The sequence below is a fragment of the Dromaius novaehollandiae genome, chromosome 1, assembly GCF_036370855.1.
Source record: "Dromaius novaehollandiae isolate bDroNov1 chromosome 1, bDroNov1.hap1, whole genome shotgun sequence".
Classification (NCBI taxonomy): Eukaryota; Metazoa; Chordata; class Aves; order Casuariiformes; family Dromaiidae; genus Dromaius; species Dromaius novaehollandiae.
The window spans coordinates 137389203-137412460 of NC_088098.1; the positions used below are offsets into that span (position 1 = coordinate 137389203).

At 40.3% G+C, this 23258-nt stretch overlaps 1 protein-coding gene across 4 annotated transcripts in view; it reads left to right on the plus strand.

Moving 5' to 3' along the window:
• The first annotated feature begins 13315 nt into the window (after positions 1–13315).
• Positions 13316–23258, plus strand: part of GPM6B (glycoprotein M6B) — a 113546-nt gene continuing 103603 nt past the window's right edge. The window contains exon 1 of one of the 4 annotated variants that reach the window (XM_064500091.1): positions 13316–13449. In XM_064500091.1, coding sequence (XP_064356161.1) covers positions 13446–13449 — 4 coding nt within the window. In that variant the 5' untranslated portion in view covers positions 13316–13445. The remainder of the gene's footprint in view (positions 13450–23258) is intronic. The other 3 variants (XM_064500134.1, XM_064500081.1, XM_064500124.1) reach the window with 3 other exon arrangements.

Genomic DNA, 23258 nt, shown 5'->3' on the forward strand with positions numbered 1-23258 from the left:
TTCTAAATAAAGCAACAATGTACCAAAACATGGGTTCAATAAAGCAGTGAGGCAAAAATCTATCAAAAGCTATTAAACATGAAGCTACAACCCCTGCCTCAGGAAGTGCCTAAGCTGCACCTTACTAGAAGCTGGGAAGAGGTAGCAAAATACTGCTTTATTCATGGACTGTTCTTATACTCTTTTCTAGACAGCTGCCATTGGGTGATAGCATAGGAAGCTAAAGAGACCTTTCATCTATTTATAGCAATTTTTAGAGTGTGTCCATGTGCTTATACTGAAGATCAAGAGTGAAATACTGGCCCCAAGGTTCCTTTTTCAGCTGCCCCACACATCCTTTTTCTTAGCGGCAGGAATCACCCCAGTGGCTCAACTCTGCCAAAGTTTATTGCCATCTAGGTCTGCCAGCAGCTCTTAATTGTGTGGTCACTCCCTAGCTGCTAAGTCAAAATGAGTTGATTTGGTAGAGCCTTAATACTAAGCTGTTTAAAGGAACCCAGCTTATTTGTAGTGAAGAGGATTAAGGGAAGCATGCACTTGTGCAATCAGATGAGCAGATCTATGGAGGTGGTGAACTTCACAGGCCTAAACATTCATAAGGCGATGTTGCCGCAGCTAGAAGAGGACGCGTGAACACATTTTTGTAGTACTCAGAGCCTTCAAGGTTTTTGCCTTGCTTTGGTATGAAAGAAAGCCTTTGCATTTATTTTCTCAGGCCTTTTAGCCAGCTTGCTCCCTTACAAAACACCTGGAAATACATGTGCTTGTTTTCCGTGTTGAAAATAAAAGGTAAAGTTCTTTTTAGACAAATCCACAGAAGGGTTTATTCCAGGATTTCTAATGATTTTCTTTATTACTATTTTCTCTGTAAAAATTACTGTCCTGAGTTTGCAGACACTGTGCTGAGTGAGTGTACTTACAAGATCCTGGTTCATACCATTTGCTATGGTGTGAACTGTAGCAGGAAGTAGAGGACCAAGATTCAATCAACCCTTTTGGTCTAGACATGTACAAACATCCAGCAAGAAAAACTCCATATTCTGTTTCATTAATTTTGACTCTCACATGGCTAAGTCTTATTCCCTTCCTTTATATTGAAGAGGAAAAGATCTCCTGGGTCATCATGTCTAGTTTTTGCTACCTCAGGCAGTCACATCTTGTAATCCATTTCAGAAACTAATTAGGCTCCATTTTAAAACAGATTCTGTTTCCTGCCAGACAAATTCTGTTTCCACCCCCACTTATACTAGTTAAGGCTGTATGGCCTGCTGTTTTCTTAAAATGCGTGATAAAATACCAAAATTACCACAAGTTTATTCTAAGTTGTCCTTTATGAGACAGCTCCAAAAGTCTGAACACAAGTATAAATTAATGTATTTGGGTTTTTTTATTGATTATGGTACTGTAATATCCTTCCTCTGAACAACAGGAAAGGAGTTACTGTTGGGACAGAAATAAGTGCTTAAAGCATGTTTTTACTTAATAACACACCAGAGGCCACACTTCTGGTCTGTAGCTCATTAAACAAACTGATCAAGTAATGACTGAAAGCTCCCATCCCACTATCCTCCTTTCATGCAAAATGGTGAGGCTGAACTAAAGCCTCGGCTAGGTAGGCGGAAATGGCTGAAACGAGCTCATAACACAGAAGTTTAATGAGTTGCTCTAAACAGGATAATCCCTCCTACAAGACTGTAGAATATAAATCAGAAATGGACTGTAAAACAGAAACAAAAATCAGTAATGGGCATTACCCAATTATTACAAGAGGGAAAATACCACTATTTGTGATTTACTCTCAATTTACAATGTATCTGTTAATGAACTTAGGATTTTCAGTGATGTCAGATCACCCTGCCCTAGGAACAAGACAGAAGTTTTTGTTATACCCAATTGTCCAGAGCACAGCACCATATTTTCATTTGCACTGCTGTGCCACAAAGCTAAGTCTCAGCAATACCGCGGCCAGCTTTTAGTCCTGTTTTGGTTCCAGTGGCCCAGGCGTTCCAGGGGAAAAATGAAGTTCTTCCTTGGCACCTCCGCTGAGAACCCTTGCGTCTGAACAGCAACCACAGCGGTTGTTTTTTGTCATTATGCATTGGTACCTTGGTCTTCATTACTTTAGCTTTTTCGCCAGCTGTTGTACACGAACATGGAAGCTGTACTACTCGTTTCAAGGCTTGCTCTTGCTCCAAAAGCTATGTTGTAGAGCGTGTGACATGACTGGGTTACATGGCAACAGATTGTGATACCATAAACACCAGATTATGGATTAATTGCAGGAACGCAGCAGAAGAACAGCTGCATTGTAGGAGAGAACGCCCTTATTCGGGGATTGCTCTCTACTCCCAGCAAAGAAAATACAGAAAATCACTGACAAAATAAATGCATCGGTGCTCCCTTGTTCCACTGAGAATATTCTTCTTCAGGTCATCTACACCTCCAGTATTACAGCATCAACATGAATCTCTGCAGTGTAGAAGTGCCTTTATAGAGCACTTCAAAGAGATTAGTTATTTGCCCTTCTGAAGTGCTTTACTACACTGACCTGCTCTAGAAAGATGTCCTATACTTTCCCTGTCAACTGCAGTTAAATCTTGTTTAGAAGAAGAAAAAGAGCTGTCATACTGTAGTCTCTTCCCTTCAATATCTCTTTTAGTCTATCCATATTACTTGCATTATTTGAGTCTAGTAAAATGAGATCTGTTTCTACAGCATGGCCACAGCTAAAGCTTTTTCATGGTAAATACACTGATAGTAATTAACCACATGAATGTCTTGTGTTACGTTGCAGAAACTGTCTTTCCTGGCATAGACTGTAGTGTGTGAAAGGCCCTTCAGTTTAACAGAATTATTCACTTCATTATGAGATGATATCACATCCTACTGGAATAAAACATACCAATAGTTTATATTGCTGAGACTTTAAGGTACCATATTAAAAATCACTAGTTGAACAGTTTTATTTAGCTAGTTTAACTTCCTTCTTGCCAGGCTTTTAAAGTGTGGAATGACATAAAACTTCACTTTTCAATGCTAGAAAATGTACAGGAGAGTCTCAAGTACAATTGTGAATTTTTTTTCTGATAGTGTGCCCAAAATTGTAGTAATTGAAGTGAAGAAAAAAAGTTTTGTTTTGTGTTTGTTGATTTTCCAGGCTTATGTTCATTTCTGTTTTCAGAAATAAAATTGGAAAAAAAAAAATTTATATTCCTTAGCTGAGAAACCTTTAAAATGTCAAATGCCTTAGTAGTCACACTTTGCAGGGCTTGAAATAACATCTGAATGTATACTTAACATAGGAAAAACACCTACACTGCCTCTCCCACTGTTACTGTCAGCATAAAGCTGCATGGAATTAAATGGATATGCATGGCAATACATTTTTCTCAGTGTCACTCATACTTTGGATCTCTGAGGAGCTAGCTGAACACTTCCCCGCATTTCTCTGACTTCAGTCATTTTTAGTTCACCTATGGTCCTGCTCTGTCATCTTCTTTTTCACAGAAGTTTCTCTCCCAGCTCCTATGCAGCTTGTATCCCTGCCCCCCAACAGTCTTTTCAGCGATCTGATTCCGCTCGCTTACTGCTCTCTGCTCCTGCACTCCTGTCTCTCTCCCACAAGTAGGGTATTAAATGCTGCTCAGACACTCAGTAGCCAGCAGAGCAAATGAACGGGACTAATCTAGATGACCAGAAAAAAATTCAGTGCCTCTGGCACCACAGATGTTGAAAGCAGAAGGTGCTGAGACCCTTACCATAGCATTGTTCTCAGTACTTGCTTGCTAGCTCCATCCGTGATCTGTAAGTGGCTGAGGAGGAGCACTCTCTCTTCTTTTCCTAAACTGCTTCACTGCTGTGAAAGTGGTGGGAAGGGTACCTCTGCTAATTCATCTCTCGCCACTCCGGGCTAACTCCAGTCAATCCCCAAGAGTAAATATCTCCACCTGTCTGAACTGCTGGTTAAAACCTCTTTAATGTCACAGTGGAATGAAACCACCAAGATTCTCTTAAGCACTAGGGGAAGCTTTTGTAAGACCTTCCCTTTAGCAAGAGGAACAGTTATTGGATACAGAGTCTGAACTTCAAAATCCATATGTTTAACTTCTAGTGTGTCTCAAAAGCATATCCCTGTCAATTCCATCTCTCCAATGGAAAGGCATAACTCTGTAATTTAGGAGTTCAGCCATTTGAAAGACCAAGCAACCAGGATTTATTCCGGTCCAGGTTGCTAAGGCAGTTTCTCAATTTCATAATCATTTTATCTCTATTTCTCTCTTTTCAGACCCCTTTGCCAGCTGGCATTTCTTTTTCTACTCTTCCAGTAGGCATTGCTTCGACTCAGCTTGATCCCAACAGGGGAGAGCAGCAGCCTATTTAGAACTTAAAACACATACATATTTAATGGCAGGAACCCCAGAGAACAACCTAGCAAGAGGTTGATGGTGGCACTTAGCCAGATCATCTCCAAAGCACTACTATTAGGAGAGCCTGATATGCATTTTAAAGAAATATCTAAGCCCAGCACATGTAACATGCAGATGATAGTATAAGGTAATAGGCCCTAACTCAAAATAATAAGTCTCATAACTACAGGCAATTCCAGTATTTCGTATTTGCTTCTAACGTCCTCTGAAAGGATCATATCTATGATATAATAAAACTCCCACAGACTCTAACAGGACTGGGATTTAGTGTTAAACTCTGGCTAGAATAAGGGGAAGATATTTCTTTTGCAAGTGGTCCAGGAAGTGATTATATAAAGGCGCTGATAATTCATTTGCATATAACATAACAACAGTAACGGGGGCTAAATTATCCCATCTATGCAGAAACCCTGGGTGGTCAGGATTGGCTAGTCATTATTCTCTTGTCATATAAGCAATTCAGTTTGCAGCTGCATTTCTGTCTTACAAATCCAATTCAATCAAGAGAACTGAAACATCATTAGCAAACTCACTGATTTATCCACCAGTAAAGCGCTGATACAGGCTTCTATTCCTGCTGATAATAAATTCTCTACATAGCAGTGTTTGCTCTTTCTAGGGATCTCCCATTATTCTGATGGCTACAGGTTTCTAACTTTACTGCTGGCATTTTAAAACTTGAGAATCTGTGAAGGTAGAGCCCAAAGACTGTGGGAATCACAGGAGAGAAAGTAGGACACAAGCCCAGGATGTATACCCAGTCACTATAAAGATGTGGCTACATGTAGCTGCAAGTGAAGCAGCAGCTGGTGCCTGAAGAAACTGCTAGAATAAGATCTTTTCTTTCTTTCTGAAAAATAACGTTTTTTTCTTGTTTTGCTCATCACTTCCTCTCCACATTTTCCCTAATGTGCTTGTCTCCAAAGCCTTGCTTACTTCTCTACATGTTTTTCTGGCTCTCACTTGGTTGGTTGCCATAATTGCCACCTTGCCTGGCTCTGGCTCATTTACCTATGCATCAGCCTCTGTAGTGCAAAAACTCAGCAGCTCTAAAATCCAGTGTAAAGTGTTATGTCCTGAGATGATTCCCATTTTTCCTCCTGAACATCAGTGATGCTTAATAAAGGTAATGCAGCTGTCTCAAAACCCTTTACTACCACCAGGATTTTGGACAGTCAGCTCTGAGCTCATCACACAGTCATCTCATTGCCACTTTAATACACGAAACCCGTTACATACTATTTCAAGGTCACGGCACATGCTTCAATGTCCTGTCAAAGTGGACTCCAAACAACAAAGGCCCAAGGGCTGTTAGAAGTGTTGTTGCCTTTTAGGAAAAATTTCCCAAGCTGCAGTTTCAATAACTTGTTTAACAGTACTGGGTCATTTGGTCTGCTAGGTTCATGTGATATTTGGTTTGCCTTTGGCCCTTTCATCTTTCAAACATGAAAAAGTTATTTCCCTCAAATATGGGAAGCCAGAATTAATGTTCTGGGCTCTCTGACAGCTAAGAAACACTTCAGTTTGACCTGAACTTAATTTAAAAAAAAGGCACAAAAGGTAAGAATCCAAATCTGCCTATGATAGTAGCCCATGTTTAACTTTAGCTTTAACAAGAAGTTTTATTACATTCCTCTCTTGGAATGGTATTATTTTTATACTTACTGAATATGATATCTAAGGTAACAAAAATCAGATAAGAGTCTTTAAAAACAGATCTTTATTTTAAAAATACAGGCTCTCCAATCTTTATTATGTATGCTATAAATGAAAGAAAATGATTACTAGTGTAAAATATTTGTCACTTTCACTTATGTACTTTTTCATCTCTCTTAAACTGGAGAAGGGATATATATAGAGGTGACTATTGTGTTCTTTAAAAATATTTTCATGCATCTGAAAAAGTCATTCAGTGCCTGGACCAAAAATAGGAGAAAAATGCTTATATTTAAAATAGGTATTTGGATTTTTTTTTTTTTGAATATGCAAACAAGTTTATTAGCCTGAGGAATGAGATATTAAATGAATTTTCCAAAACCAAGATTTAATATCATATTTGCTCTCATTGTTATTTTTCCAGTTCTTCTGTTGCATTCTCATATTGATTTGGCTTTTCTGGAGGGCTGTCACTCATCTGACCAGAATGGCTTGTGCTTTTTTTGTTTTCAGAATGTCACATTCCTGGCAGGTCTAATGTTTGGCTTTCTGGGAAGTCAGATGGAGGCGAAGCAGTTCCATTGTATTAGCCAACCTGAAGCCACACCTTCCTTCTAAAAGCCCCACTTCACAGAGTTGATGGAGGACTTCACATCTTATTTCCACTTCCATTATCTACCTCTGAAGAACCTGTTAGACCGTAACAGCCATCATATCTCACACATCAGCCCAAAACATCCATCCTGTGCAATCTGTGCAAACTATACTGCTGCACTGTTGGGCATGCAGAGTGGGTTATGTTGCTGCTGAGTTACTGAGTCATTCCCATCTTTTCTCCAACACATTATATTTTTGCCACAAACCACAACTCTGACTATAGCCATTTGCTAGAACTGGACTGTGCAAAGCATGAAAAGCTCTACAGAAGCAATAAAATGTAATGGGAAACAGAAAAAAAAAAAAAAATCCTAACCAGCATTTTGAAAAGTATGTTAGTAAAAAAGCTATGTTAGTAAAAAAGCTAAAGCTGGGTAGCCTATTATGAGACAATTTAACTCAACTTTATGCTATAGTTTAAATCCTAGGTACCATTCATGTTTACAGAGTAGAATCAAAACCTTCTGTAGTAAATTAAGAGCTTTTTCCCCCTCAGAAGTGAAAAAATGAGAACTAAAATCAGCTGGCTGTTATTCAACCTCCATTGTCCAACTGGATTAGGGAAAAGTATTAAAATGAGTCCTATGATTTTCTTCCCCAGCTCTTTGAGCTTGGTTTTCAGTCTGCAAAAAAAGCACCTGAGAATGTTCTTAAATGCTCTCTGTGACTGCCATCAAAGGAGTTTTCTACTTTGGAAAAAGAGTGAGAGCCTTGTCTCAAAATGTATTTTTGCCAGAAATTCTGTCTTGATTAGGCTGCCTTGAAGCAATTTCTTGGGTGGGTGCCATACTGAAGTTGTTGGATGGCAGCCATGTGTTCAACACTCTTAATATAAAGTCTATTCCCTTAATTTGCAACTCAACATAAAACTTAAGTCTATTGATATTACTGGAGGGTGGGGCTAACATACATATGTATGCAGTTATTTTCAGGATACTCCAATGAATAGGTATATAGTGACACAGAAGTTGCTCTGAAGTTGAATGCTAACATTCCTTGGGTATGTATTTTGCCCCCATCTGGTTTCTTCACTTGTAAATTATTCCACATTCAAATCCTCCCACTGGTACTAAGGAAAGTGTTAGATAATCCAAGTATTTAAGTCAGCTTCTCTCCAACCTACGTCATCCTACCCTGCAACATAACAGTAACTTATCAAAGCACTTTGGTAATTGTTTATATCCAAGCCTGCTAGACTGATCCTATCATCTTTGATCAGACTCAAGTGCATTTCTGAGCCCAAATGTGTTAGAATGAAGTGTGCAGAAGAATGCCTTCCCCGGGATCATTTTATCATGATCCTAGCAAGAGGTAAGATTTTTCTTTCCCTCCCCTAGCGGAAGGGTTGTCAGGGAGCTTCCCTTTGACATTTCCCAGGTCTATCAGGGGAGGGTGAAACCAGGTGAGCTGCATACTGAGGGAAAGTTCATACCAAAAAATATTTTTCCCTGTAACAGACATCAGTCTTCAGAGATGTTAGTTGACTCTTTTCACTCACAAGCTTTCTACTCTTTGTATAATGCTTAACTGAGAGCAGCAGTCCTCTTTCAGACCTCACATCAACTCCTAGGTTTTCTACATGGCATGCATAGAGTTTAAAGGCACAGAATCAAGTATGGGAATCCAGAATGGAAAGGAATGTGGTTCATATTACTGTTCTCTTCCCTCCAGTCTCCCTCCAGACCCATGTCTTTCATGGATGCTCACAGGATAGCCATATACATAAATATTGGGTGGGCAAGATACATCACGCAGAGCTGAGTGAAAGATTATTCTTCAGGTGCTAGACATCTGAACATTAATCCTTCATTTCCAATAGTATCTTCTGAAGTATTTTTTGTATATACTTAAAATCACAAAGTGACATTGGTTATTCCACAAGTGACTCAGGATATATGAGAGAGAGATAAGTCTGTCTTTTAACACTGAAGATGTATTTAGTACTCTGTAATTAACAACAAAATGATAATCACTAATTTTCAGATAAAATTAACTATGGTTCATTGGGTAAAATTATGCATTCTGCTGAATATATAATTATATCTATTCTAAAGCAATCACCGTTCATATTTACATATTGAGAAATCATTGCTGGAAATATGACCTACTTGGTAATAAGACACCGTTTTGATTTTGAAGAGTATTTATTGTATATGCTATTGTACCTGAATGTTAAATACCAGAGGGAGTATCTACATGCTAGTTAAATTATCAAACTACTTTTCATTTTTTATCTCTTCCTTTTCTCCATTTTTCTCTGGACTATGTAATCCTGATGATATTAACAGTTTAGTTCAGCATTTTGCTGGATGAACTTTACAAACAGCTCTGTGCACTGAACACGAAGAAGGGGTTTTTGGTAGCAGTAGTTGGAGTCTAAAGGAGAGCAGCTTCACATAGAAGGTGCAAAAGACATAGGAGAGCATGAGTCACTCTTCTTAATCTACACTGAGATGCTGAATTCAAAATATGAGAAAGGTCACTGCTTCCTTGCACACAGATGACAGTGCAAAGTGATCCAACTGTCATCTTATTTCCTTTTAACATCCATGGTCTCTGTAACGCCACTTTGAACAGATCACATGGGAGAGAAAATCCCCAGCTTGTCCTTGACTGTATGTGGAATCCTAGAAGTTCAAGATAGAGAGGACTGACATACCCCATTGAGAAAGGTCACAAAGAATACTCACTACAACTAAAAATGTGATTTTATCGCTTCTGGTTCCCTTAAACCTAAAATAGGCTTATGTTTAACATTGAAAGGAAGGCCGTTTTATGAGGCTTTGATTTTATAAGGTTTTGGAGATTCACAGGATTTTTGTAAAATCAAGTGTAGGAGTGGAACCCTACATATTCATTCTAATCCTCTGGAAATTGAAAATGACTGCTACCCATTGGCACTGCTTGTGTATTACTTAGAAGTAATATTCAGCATTAACCATAAACTTCACTACTAGTACAGGGAGCCATGGGAATGGGCTCACATACAGTCAACAGTAGACCACTATGTGAACTCAGAATCCACAAAAGCAGACATCCCACTAGAATACTTTCATATGAAACCACTCTCTTTATTGTAACAAAATGTTTAGTCAAAGCTAAAATATTCAGTGGAAACATACTGACTGATTCTGTTCTTAATTGGAAAAGTTTCTGTATCCAGGACAATCTGTCTAGTTACACAGCCTGAGAAAGAAACTAGGAGTGGAAAATGGAGACAAGAAAACAGCTGCAGATACCACACAGTTCCTTCTGGCTCTGAACAGGTGAGGCCACAAAAGAAAACAGAGATTCATTTTAGAGCTAGGATATTCTCCAGAGAAGTGGAGACACAGATGGAACCTGGTATCGTAAAACAAAAAATGAAGAATTAGTACAATCAGCCTTCATTTGCTCTGGAAATCTGTTTCACTACTGACTGCTGGATATGGAGAAATTTGGAGCTTCAGACCGATACTGTGCCCTCAATTACAACTGTTGAGATACTCCCTTTCCATCTTACCTCTTCCTGACTGAGCTGGATACTGAACTTGAGCTTCAGTTTTCTTCCACAAATCAAATGGCCTCTTCAAAACATCTCCAGGGAAGAACATGCTGCTCCAGACTGGGTTAGGGAATACACCAAGCATATTTCTACGAAGAGTGGAAGTGTTTCTTTATATGCCTGGTATCACTGCACTAGTATTATAGTAACACTACTTGCACAGAAGTGTTTACAGGCTCTTACCCAAGCTACAGAAAGACTTCAAGTACCTAGAGTAGATAATAAATTACATCAATCAATACAGATTTCTGACCTTCACTTTCTCTTTTATAGACCAAATCTGCAGTTACACCAGGTTATTTTTATAATCCCTTGATGCCAAGATTGTCTGGACTAATCTGACCTCTAGTGTAATTTACAGCAGCCTTTAGCACCTTATTTTATTTACTTTATGACTTTATTTTTTTACTTTAGCACTTCATTGCTACCAACTATAGCATCCAAGGTGTCATTTAACCTCTGAGATTTGTTGAAATGCTGCACATTCCAGACTTTCTTTCCTCTCCATAATGTACTAGATAAAAGAGAAAGAGCATGGGCCAGAATCCAGTGCTCAGTCTCTGTCTATCAGTGCAACTAGCAAAGTACTTGTTCCTACAAATATTTTAGTCCTGAAATTAAATCCGTAAGTTTCTATTCCTTGTAGAAATTCCAGCTAAATTCCTGCCTTCTTGACCTTATTTGAGTATTGTAATTTACTTTTGCTCAAGGAATCAAAAGTTAACATCAGCACCATTAACTTCTCTCTTTACTTGTCGGAGACTCAGTATGTCTGTGACTGGAAATCCCCATTGACTGCTGAGCCATAACCGATATTTGGACAGCTGTTCTTTGCTTTGCTCTTCAAAGAGAAAAAGAGTCCAACATTTCTGAGGATGACAAAAAGCTAATACAGAAGAGTCATCTTATTGCATATTGCATATGCACAATTCCCTGGGCACTACCATAAGAAGGTCTACCCCATAGCTTGATGCAAGTATGTAAACCCAATCCAGGCAACGCTGACTGTGTTGATTAACCTTCCTTGCACCGCTAGTGCCACTGATTTTAACGATGCAAAGTTATGCAGAGATACAAGCATGGTCAGAATCAGGCCTTTTTCAGCTGTTCCTAACATTAATCAAACAGTATGTTGCAAGTGCTTCGCAGAATGAAAAATTAACTAAAGAATTTGTTTTTAAAAATAAAATCTAAAATGAGTGTATACTGTCACCAATACGTAGTAAAAACACAGCAGGATGCTCTTACCATTTGACTTCAGCTTCCTCCGTATTTAAGTGCTATTTAGTGCCACTCTAGTTAAGGTTCATGTGCTATTTCCATAATTAATGTCATTTTTCAAAGATGTAGTGCTCAGCTACTTTAATTCCCAGTGGGTACTGGAAGCAGCTTGCTAGTGATCAGAGTTGGTGTGAATTTTTCTCCTATCTTTATAACATGGCATACTCAATCAATCCACTTAGTACCTCTTAGAGAAAAACTATTTACTCCCTGATCCTGAAATACTTATATGGTATTGGGCCTGTAGTTCTTGCTGGAAAAACAGATATGCCTCTTAATGAACGCAAAAGCATCAGAGGCTGAAACTTTTTTTTTTTTTAATAGAAAACAAACCATAGCTTTAACATTGCAACTTTATACGTGTGCACAAACACAGAATTCTTCAGGAGCAGGAGTCTCAAATTACAAAGTATGAACTAAATTCCCTGAAAAAAAGCATTCAGATTTTTGCCTTCCCTTTGCCTTCATGTTATATTAATATATGTTCCTAAGCAATCCATCTCATTTAGAGGGGAATAATTGGTTACATAATTTAACAGATCAATTTGCTAATAATCATGGCAGAAAATGAAATACATCTTTATAGTGAACATAAATAACAAAAAATAAAGATACTGTTATGACAAAGGCAAAGGAACTACATGCCAACTACCCAATTAACCTAAGTTAGTGCAATCTGATTGATATTAATGGCAGTGGATCCATTTATTCTGACGAAGAGTTGGCCTGTCTTGCGCAGTCAATTCACTCGAACGTTAAAAGTCCAACTCGGAAAAGCAACTAAACTGAAAAGGAAGTCTGACTTTGCCACACTCCACTCCATACCTATCGTCTCTGTAAAGACTTTTAAACTTATACAGCCCAACTATGTTTGTCTCGGATATAGCTAGATAAAGAAGGGGTTTACTGGTAAAGCGGCCAGAGGAGAAGCCACCCAAGCGCCCCTGCATCACTTGGCCTATTAATTGGGGCTCCCCTTCACTATCTTTCCCAAGAGCTAAGATACGTTTCTTAGAGTGTTTAAAGAAAAACAAAAAGTCACTGCAAGCCCAAGGCCGTGTAGCTGGGACGTAGTTCAGGTGGCAGCAACAACAATGCTGGGTAACGTCGCCAGGGCATGTGTTCAGAAGAGACTGCAGGAATCAGAAACAAGTCTCTGTGGAACGTGAATAGGGATAATTATGAAGTAATTTATGTTTAGACACATAGTACCCCCACCATTGTAACAGAGCAATGTTAAGCGGACGCCTCTGAAACTCAGGGGTGCCCTTAGCCCCGTTTTGTAGACAAGCACCTCAAACATGAACACGGCCTGTGTTGGAAGGGGCAGCGCCTGCTGCCTCGCCGCCAGGGCGTCACCTCGGAAGGCCCCGTGCTGGAAGACCTGCCAGGATGAACCCGTAAAATACCGGGAGGACAAGAAACACCCCAACTTTAGGAGGTGGCAGGCGCCCAAGCAGAAAGCCCGAGTTCCTGGGACGCCCCAGCAGCGGGAGCCGAGAGGCCTAAGCGCCGCTTAGCTGAAGGCGCAGAGCTCAGAGCCGGCGGTTTTGGAGGGAAAACGGGTTTGCGGCGATGCGGTGCGGGGCCGGGCCGCGGGGGACCGCCGCTCGCCGCCACGCCGCGGGGCGGCGCGCTGCCGCCCTGCCCCGGCGGCACCGCACTCCCCCGGCCCGGCCCGGCGCAGGCAGGCGGGGACGTCGCCGCTCCCCGCCCCCCGCCGCCGCGCCGCAGCCGCCCCAGGCGAGCGGAGCCCGGCAGTGTGCGAGCTGCGGTCGCTGCCCTGCGCCGCGCCTCCCGCCCGGCCCAGCCCAGCCCAGCCCAGCCCAGCGAGCCGCAGCCCCGCTCCCCCTGCGCGGCTCGGGCGACCAGAGCGAGCCATGGGTAAGCGAGCCGGGCTTCGGGGGCAGGTGCGGGGCCGGACTGCCCTCGGCGGGGCGGGCGGCGACGGGGGGGCTTCAGCCTGTTGAGCGCTGCGGAGCGGGGCCGCGGGTGTCTCTGTCTCCCCCTGCCCTTTCCCGGCGGCGGGCGGGCACTGCTGCCCCGGGAAGCCTCGAGGGAGGCGGCGTGCGGCAAACACCGGCGCTGGAGGTGTCTGTGTGTATGACCGTCCCGGGCAGAACCGGCGCGGCCATCAGAAAGCGGAGGGAGACCTCTCTAATCCACTCCAGCTGCAGAGCCTTTTCTTAATAAAGGGGGGGGGGGGGGGAGAGGAAAAATAGTGGAGCTCTAGTTTCTTGGACGCGGTTGTATGAAACCAGCCCGGTGTGGGTTTTTTTTTAATTATTATTATTTTTTCTCCTCCGCGCCCTGCCGAAGTGGGGGCAGCCGCGCAGGCAGCCCGGGGCGGCCGCTCCGCGGGCTCGGGGAGGCGGCGGCGCGCGCGGCCGCCGCGCGTGGGCGCCCCGGGGTGCTACGCAGGCGCGCGTGGGGCCTGGCCCCCGGGTTAGGGGTGTCCTCTTACCCCTCGTGCACGGCCTGGGCTGCCCACCCGCTGTAGTGGAGTTCCTTTTTTGCCCCGAGGTGCGTAGGGGATTAGGGCGAAGAAGGATAAGCTCGGGGGACGTGGATATGTTTTTGTAATACTACGTGAAATGTTTTATATACCTGCGATGCCGTGCGTGATGCACTTCTGCTTAACCATCAGGAAATCCTATGGGCTTTTAGGGTAGCCTTGTTAAACAGTTTTCGGTCTTGTGGCTCAGGCTCTGTGCTGTTATCTGTGAAGGGAGTTGGGCATCAGTAAAAAGTGATGGCTTCTGTTTTCTAACTTATGGGGAAGATACTACTTACATAAGTGAGTTAACATGAGCAGAAGTGGGGCCCAAGATAGGGTTTTGTCATGCACATGGGTCACTCAGTAGTCAGTGCACACATTCGGCGCTCACATCCTTTCATAACAGGCCTTTTTAGTGCACGCTGTTTCCTGCAAGCTCTCTCTTCAGCCAACAATAGACCCAAATGAATTAAGCAGTAATGAAAGTTATAAAGTTTCAAATGAATGATAGAAAAATACAGCTGTATCTTTGGTCCAGTTTGCCAGTGGCATTATATTATTGCTTAGAGGCTGCAGTTGCTGAAGCAGAACTACCAGTGTGTGTCCATGTGTTAAAATGCACATTCTCATGCTGGCACTGTCTCTGGTTTTAATTAGGGGGAAAAAAAATTAATTGCAAAGCCAAAGCCAAAGGAAGCTGACAATTCCTATGGTTGTTACTTTGTTAAATTAATTCGCATCACCTAACTTCTTAATTTCTAAATGCTTATTAACTGGTTTGTTCCCTAGCCTGGTGAAGATCAGACTACTGTAGTATTATGGTCCTTTTAACAACCCTTTCTAAGTTTGAAAAACCCTTTAAATAAATGTTAAAGCACTGATTCTTACTGACTCTTCAACTCTGAAAGCTGAAGTACACAAATCAGCTATGTTATCTCTACCAAAAAGCTTTTTTTTCCCCCATGTGTATTCTGATACTCACTTTTTTGGACTGTTTTCACTATGTATATTTTTAAATTTGATATTAAATGAAACTGTAATGTTGATAGCCTCTCATATCCTTTTAATGCACACTTTTACTTTGTAATCATGCATTGATGTCAAGTAAATCTTGGAAAGGGGATGAAAGAGAGAGAATGAAAAATGCATTTTTTCCAAGTTCCTCATTAAGAAAAGAGTATCCAATGTATTCACTGGATTACATCTTATTTTGGGCAGGGGGGAATAAAATGTATTAGGTAGTAATTCATGTGCAATCATTCCTAAGTGTCTTTACTGTTAGTTCTGTGAAATTGACTTTTCCCTCGGTAAATTAAATTGCATGGGATTTGAAATCTAAAAGCTGTTTTAAATCTTTGTAAATAATTTATCTTGTGAAGAAGCAAATCTGTATTTTAGTACTAAAATCTTAGGAAAATATTAGTATTAGTCTTGTAAGTTGTGGGTCTGCAACAATGTATAATATGTATGTTTTACGTCCCTATAGAATGTATTGTCCTAAAGGTAACGGTTGAGGAAAAGTTGAGGGGAGTGGAGAGAAGAAAACATTTCTTGAATGTTTTGCTAATAATAATTGCACTAAGCTCCAAATTCTGCCTACTTCTTTTCTTCCAACTGTTCTTAGATTATCTAGTTATGCCTGACTAGGTAACTGTGGTGTAATCAATCAGGAGAGGAGATTTCTAATGCAGTTTCAAATTAAATACTTAAAAAAAGTCACAAAAAAGAAGTCTTTGTCAGCTGGTGAAATAGTCCTTCATGAATGCAACATTTTGTTTATGCTATTACATAACTGTTGCCTTGGCGTTATGTAGGCTGAGGCTAATTTGACTATCTAACCAGGATTTGTTTGGACCTTCAGCGCTGTACCAAGCTTGCTGATCCAGTTGCAAAGATATATTTGACTGTTTCTAATTAGGACCATTTGAATAGTCCTTACTCATACAAAACTTTTGTGGAAGATTGGCCCACTGAGACTGATATTTTTTTTTCTTTTTTTTTTCTCAGCTGAGAGTCCCTCACTGCCATTGATTTCATTAGGCTTTTGGCTCACTCAGCATTTCTGAAAGTCGGGCCCATTGTGTTTAACAACATTTATGGTTTACATCGGCCGTAGAGTTGTCAGTAATAACCAGCCTAATGCTTTGTGCATCTTGTGGGAGAAGAACCAGCCATTAGTGTCTTACATTGCAGCACAAACTTTTCCAAATCTTGGTTTGGGGGAGAGGCTTATTTTACAAAATTAACAAAAAATGCAAAACATTTTTGCCCCCTAAAAATTACAAAAGCACTACATAAATAACATAGTATAATTTATTGGGAACTGTATGTTTTCATAATTTTATATCATTTCCTCTTTTTGCTCTCCCAAAAAGTTGCTTTCAAATAAGAAAAGACGTTGGAGTGGAGTACGTATGTGTTCTCCTCAGTATCTTAAAAAAGAAAAGAAAAGAAAAGAAAAAGCATAATACAATGTCTATGAGCAGGGGACCAAATAGAAGCCTGTCTTCATATGTACTTATGTACTGTCTCTTTGCAATTCCTGTGTAGTAGTACTTGCTCCCTAGCAGAGCCCCCCCAAACCCACAAGAGCTCCCAGGGGCTTTTCCCTGTAACAATCCTGGGCCATCTTCTGCCCGTGAGACCTTCTACAGTGCATCCTGCTTCCCCAAAATTAATTGCTCCTGCATTGCCCTGAGCTTTTTCCTATGTCTTCAGTGTGGACCATCCCTTTCCCGTAGGCAGCAGCTCCAAGAGTTCTACTTTATGTAGTTCTACCACACATAGAAAAGGTCCTTGTTTTTATGTAAAATGTGTTCAAATTAGGTTCAAATATTCCCTAAACCATGCTTTCTTCTTATAAACAGTTGGGGGCAAATCCTGAAAGACAATCTCTTTCTTCCTATTCAGCTGTACACTTTGTCCAGGCAGGATTTGAGATCTTTTGTGTGTCACAGTAATAGTAAAATCTGAATAGTATCGGTCATTAAGGGTGACTAGATTTCAATTGCAGAATCCTGTAGTCCAATTTCTGTTAAATCTTGCATCTCTTAAATATATTGAACCTTGATCTTAAAAAAAACCCAAAAACCAAAAAAACCCCTAGTATTTAGTTTATCTTCTCTGAAAACTTATCAAGTATGAAATTGTATATTGCCCTTCTTCCTCAATTTCCATAACACCTGGTCAGGCTATTAAAAAGTATTTAATTTTGCCTTCTTACTGTAATCTTTCTTGTCTGAAAAGATGCTGGAGAAGAAACCGTTGTGCATTTCAGATATATCCCAGTATTCTACACAATTTGTAGTTTCACCGTGTTTACAGATTCTCTCTCTTGCTCTCCGTATAAGTGTGGTTCAGTAATGTAGGAAATCTGTTTTTGCCTGTATGAATTATGATATGTCTGATAGATCTTCAGATGTTATGTTTCAGGAAAACATACTGGATTATAGATTTGATCCCCTGGAGAGCTGAACTGTGGCAGTGTTTGATTATCTGTCTTTCTGAGTGTCTCTGGAACCTCTTAAACCAGTTGAAATATGCATGTAACTTTTAATGTTTTAAGCACTTTAAGTATTAAATTATTTTTCTTAAACAGGATACCTTTAATCTAATTTGCTTCTGTATGTTGTTATTCCAGCAGTCATCATATTGCAAATATCATTTTTAAGCGGTGTTTTTTTCATATCTTTTGTTTTTCAAGATTATTGCTATCTAAAGTCACAACTCTTTGAAAGTAGTCTGAAGTACCTTTCAAGATAAAGTTACATAAATTGAAAATAAAACCAGAGGAGCCCATTTCTTGGTATGTCTTGCATTTCTAGTGCAGTGGCATGGTGTTATCTGTGTTTGATGGACATCTTCGTAGTGAGGATTTTGTTTTTCCTGAGATGAACTATTGGCCCAGCCATATGTGGACTGACTGTGCATAATGTACTGTAACTGATGGCCTTTGGATGTAAATGTTGTCTTTCCAGAAGTCTCAGAGCATTGTATCCAGTGCCATTTAACTAAGGGTAGCTTACAGAAATGTCTTGAAAAGTTTGCAGAGCAAGCTACTGTGGCTTGCTGAATTACTACACTCCCTGCTGTATCTGTTCTTCCCACTGAAATCTCAGGGTTTCTCTAGTCTTCTTTTGTCCTCCGCTTTCACACACCAACTGCAGGTGCTGCTCACTGCTCCTCAGACACACACGCACCTGATCCCTGAGGCTGCATCAGTAGTTCCTCCCCTCACACCTGCCCAGGGTGACTCTCCAGCAGCTCTGCGTGCGACAGCCCCTGGCTCTCCTCAGGTGTCCCCTTGCTGGGAGCCGAAGCCTTTGCACCTGCCTGTGGGAGGCGTCTTTTGGTGAGTCGCTTGGGTTGATCTGCAGAATCTTTGAACCCTTTTGTGGTACCGCAGTGTTAATGCTGCAAAGAGCATATGTGTTTGCTTAAAGTAACTAGAGATGAAGAGGCTGGGATAGAAATGGGGGAAGCATAGCTATGCCATCTTTCCACTCCTATCTCTGCATTACTTTTCCTCTCTACATTCCAGTGAGGAAGATTAGAGGGAGACAAATGTGAATTGACTGTAGCATGCAGAGTAGGGCAGCTCAGAAGTGCTTCTCCTTCAGAGGGGGTTGGGAGAATAGAGAAGTCTAATGTAAAATGTTCTTCTAATGTGCATGCTGTTTGCCCCCAAAGCACGGGGCGAAGGCTCGCTCTTGCTGGAGCTCGCAGCATTTTGCCAGGGTGCCAGTCTGGCAACGTGCATGGTTGGGCGTTCTGCAGAATTCATGTCAAAGTGCTCGTAGCCTTGTCGGTTTGAGCCTGTCTGAGAAATCAAAATCCCTTCTGTTCTGGTGATTCGTTTCTTAAAATCCATTTTGATATAGGGGGAAGAGTGAGGAGAGCTGAAACAAATGAGTTGGCGTTTGATTTGTGGTAAGCAAATGTAGAGAGAGATAGTTTAATCTTCATGTGACAGTAAGGTACTTCAATGTTGTTGCTATTTGTGTTAAATTATTGGGTCTCAGCTGAGTCTGCTTGGCTCTGTACAAATTTAGGAGCTTGATTTAGGAAAATTACTATGTGAATACCCGAAATGGGCAAAAGACAAAATAGAGACGTGGAGTGGTGAGGTGGCTTCTTCCAGGTTATATGCTAAGTTAGTGACAGTAACTAGGAATGGAATTCAGATTTCCTGAATCTCTCCCAGCATTTCTTCTGTGGTTAGGCATGAACTTCTGGTAGCTGGGACGTCAAGGCAGCTGTACTCTTCAGAATTCCCTGTTACCTGTCTCATATCGACGTAGCAGAGAACAGTGGGGTATGAGAGGAGTTTGACCATTCAGTGTAACACATAGATGGCATCATATGTACCATTTGGTCCTCACTGTTTTGTTGCTTTCTTCTTCGGCTCTCCCTTGGTGCTTTGGCAGTCTTCCTCTCCATAATTACTTGTCTCTAGGATTTTAGGCTCAGAAGCCTGCTTATGGAGTTGCGGTTTTGGGAAGAGTTTACAAGCAAGAAACGGAAATGCAGAAAACTTTGAGAATTCAGTATCTTTTGTTCTTCATGGTTTTTGAGCTGTTTGGCTAGCAGCAATTTCAAAGTGTGAGCACAACTTATGTTTCATTAATAGAAGGATGTTTCTGAAAGAGTTACTGGGTGATATAAAATGCAGTGCTTTGCTATTCATCATTTTTCTGTGTGTTTTATGCTTTGACACTTGAATGCATGTGACATATGAAAATTTTAGCCTAAAGTAATGCCTACAGAAACAGATTTTGGGAATGTGTGTCTACTCAGTGCTTAGGGTTTCTCATCTGGGGAAAGAACTTTGAAAATGAGTGTAATCCAAAGATAGTGGAAACTTGGGTCATGAAGAAAACTGGACTTCATGAAGTTGTAAATTGATCTGGAGTATCCAGCTTAAGAGAGCTTTTATAGGGTTTTTTTTTGGGGGGGGGGGGGATTAAATGTTTTATTAGGAGCATCAGGAAACTGTTGCATATTGCAGCCTAAAACTCTGCCTTTATGTATATTCCTTCAATGCCAAGGAAAATATATGAATTGCCCAGGTCTAAACCATATAGAAATTGTAGCTAGTAGAATCGCACCGATGGTAAACAGGACAAAATTTGCTCCTATATTACTGTTAGTGACTTATGAATAAGAAGGCAGCTAGCTTGCACTTCAGATGCTGGTTGGTGGACTGGCAATTAGAAAGAACACGTTGTGTTAAGAGTACAGCTGATCTGGAGTCCATGGAGATCCAAGAAACACAGAGTAAATGATGGGAGTCCAGTCAGAGAAGGGTTACGTTTAGTAATGTACATTTAATGTACATCTAAATTACATTTCTTAAATATTTGAAACATCTATTTGGGCTTATTAGTGTTTTTGCAGAGCCAGAGCTGTGGAGCCTGCTGCTGATGGCTACCCAGAGAGGAAAGTGACTTTCTCATGCTGGCAGCAAGTGAAGTCTGATTTGGACTCTCCTATATCTCTGTTTTTTGCTTTACCTTTTAATCTACATTTTTGTCAATTTGTGCTCTAGAAAATTCTTTGAGGCTTTTAAATTCTAATCCTGAGACATGCCAAGGGCTGGATAGATGTGAAGGTCAGTTGCGTGCCATCTCCTATCTGTGCCCTTTTTGAGGAGGCTAGTTGGAGATTTGACGTTGAAACATAGTATCTCTTCAAGAGAGATTTTGCACTGATATTTTAAACTCTGGGTTTATTTCTTTTTTGCTTTCCTGTGCAACACAAGTATTTTGTGACATAAGAGAATACTTTCAGCAACTTAAGATGTCTTTTTAAAGCTGTTTAGATTTTAGGAACTTCTGTTAGGATTTGCTGGAATGAAGTCCTCAACTCATATGATACCTACAAAACTAGTGCAAGTCTGAACTAGTGCAGATTTCTGAGTGGATCTTAACTACTTTTCCTAATTTTTCTATTAAATTGATTACTTCCTTATTTTTGTATTAAACTCATTTTAATTTTCTTCTTTTGTTGAAGAAAAAAGACTGTTAGAAGGTTTGCTGTTTGCTGTATAAACTTCTGCTTTTGTTACCAGAACTGCATCGACATAAATGTCATGCACTTTCCTCAAACAAAAGTGTAAAATGAGACGTATTTGTTAGGAACACAGCTGAAAATGTTTGCCACATGGAACTTCCCTTGTGGGAAATTGAATATTCCTCTTGAGCTGCTCAAGCATGTATTACAAAGAAGTCAAGAGTAAAGAGAGATGACTAGTGGAAGAATTTGAAGCTGAGAGCTTTTGGTGCAAGCACAGGGGTCTACTCCAGCATATCTGTCAGGAGCTCACGGCTTGCAAGGTATACTAAACAATGGTACTTCGTATAACATCTGCTTAGACTCTATGAAGGGTGCTGGTACAAAAGCCAGGGCTCTTGAATTCCCTGAGATATTTGTCATTCAATGTCAGGGAGATGTAACGATCTATTACACAATCTATCGCCTGCTGCCCAACCAATAAAATTATGAGGTACTAAAGCTGATAAATGCTTCATTAAACCAGAATTTTATGTAAGCAAATACACAAATGTAATGCAGAGAGGGCTTTGCTTGCCATATGCTAGACTAATTATTTTTCTAATGCAGTGTCTTCACTTCATAGATGCTTCCCCTGCTCCATGCTGAAATTAAAGTGGCAATTTCTCATGCTCCGTAATTGTCTGGTGAAAATCCCACATGTCAATTAATACCTATAAACTTAAAGAAACAACGATGTGGAATGAAAACTTGCCAGTTCAGTCATCTTGCTTTTTATAGCCTTTTATTTTTAGTTTCTCCCTTAAATGATTTTTAAACTTTTTGAAAATACCTCTTTTTTTCCGCTCAGACTTGAGCTATGAGATGCATATACTGGATATCTAATCTTTAACCAATCCTCAAATTCTGCTTTGCTGCTTTTTATCTTATCTGCCACTAATATGCTTGCAAAATCATGATGGAGGCATCATCCTAGTCTACCACATATTGAATTCTTCTTATTCTTCAGTGGAAATATAAGAGGGGTAGAAAAGAATCAAGAAGGGATAAAGGCTCTTGGAAACTGTAATATCTTAAAGTAGCTTTGACAGACTGAAAGCAAGTATTTTGGGAGCGTGTGGAACTGAAAGAAAACCCAAATGAGGTAGCAGCTTTAGTCAAGACTTGACTTGTTGCTTTAATTAGTCTGTGGATTTCATTAACATGAATTAAACGTGTTAATTACTGTCTATCGATTCTTTTCTGTTCTTATAAGAATATACTAAGAAAAAACTCAGGAAAATACCGGTATAGTTACAGCCACCACTATCTACTTCTTCCCGTTCTGAAATGCATTTAGTTGCTAAAACATTTTTGTTTTATACTTGATACTGAAGCTCATCTACCCTCTTAGAAAGAATTCTATTCAAATGGGTTAGAGAATTATGAATATTCTTTCTTTTTGACAAGGTTGTCATAGTTTAACTGAGGGATGAGAATGGAAATATACCTGCTTTTCTTTATTAAAAAAAAATGCTATTTGGAAATGTGATATTTCTGTTTATTGATTCTTCCTCTAACATGCTAAAGGAGTCCCTGTGCAGAACTCCTGAGCAAAGTCTTATGCAGACTTCATAAGAAGATGCAAAAAGGGAGCAGTAGTTATTATGGTCAGCCAAAATGCGAGTTCCTACCCTGAAGCATTCATTCCTGTTTCCGATGGTATAATGCAGGTTTATAGATTCAAAAATGCCATCATGCCTGCTTAAGTTCTCCTCTACTATAATCCTTCTTAAAATACTTGATCCTTAACCCTTTGTTTTTTAGGGATGAGGATGAGAAGGTCGGTAGGAGGAAAACATGCCTTTTTCTCTTTCGTATGTGTTTGTGAGTGTGACAGCTATGCCCACTTTCCACATGGTCAGTAGTCTGTCATCATCTCTGTGTGTGAAATGTCCCATATGTTAGGTCATGTACATAGTAAATAAAATAAGTGTTTTATATTGCCTTACTTGGAAAATATGTCATATTTTTCATTGCATATGCTTCAGTGCTCCAGCATTTGTGTTCTGCATTTACATCAGGTTATTAAATCTCTGTAGAAAAAGTACTTAATGGTTACTGAAGAAAATGCTGGGATATCTGTTATAAAAATTCCACTTTTGTAGTTTCCCTTTGTTGTTTATATGCCAGCTCCCTAAGAAAA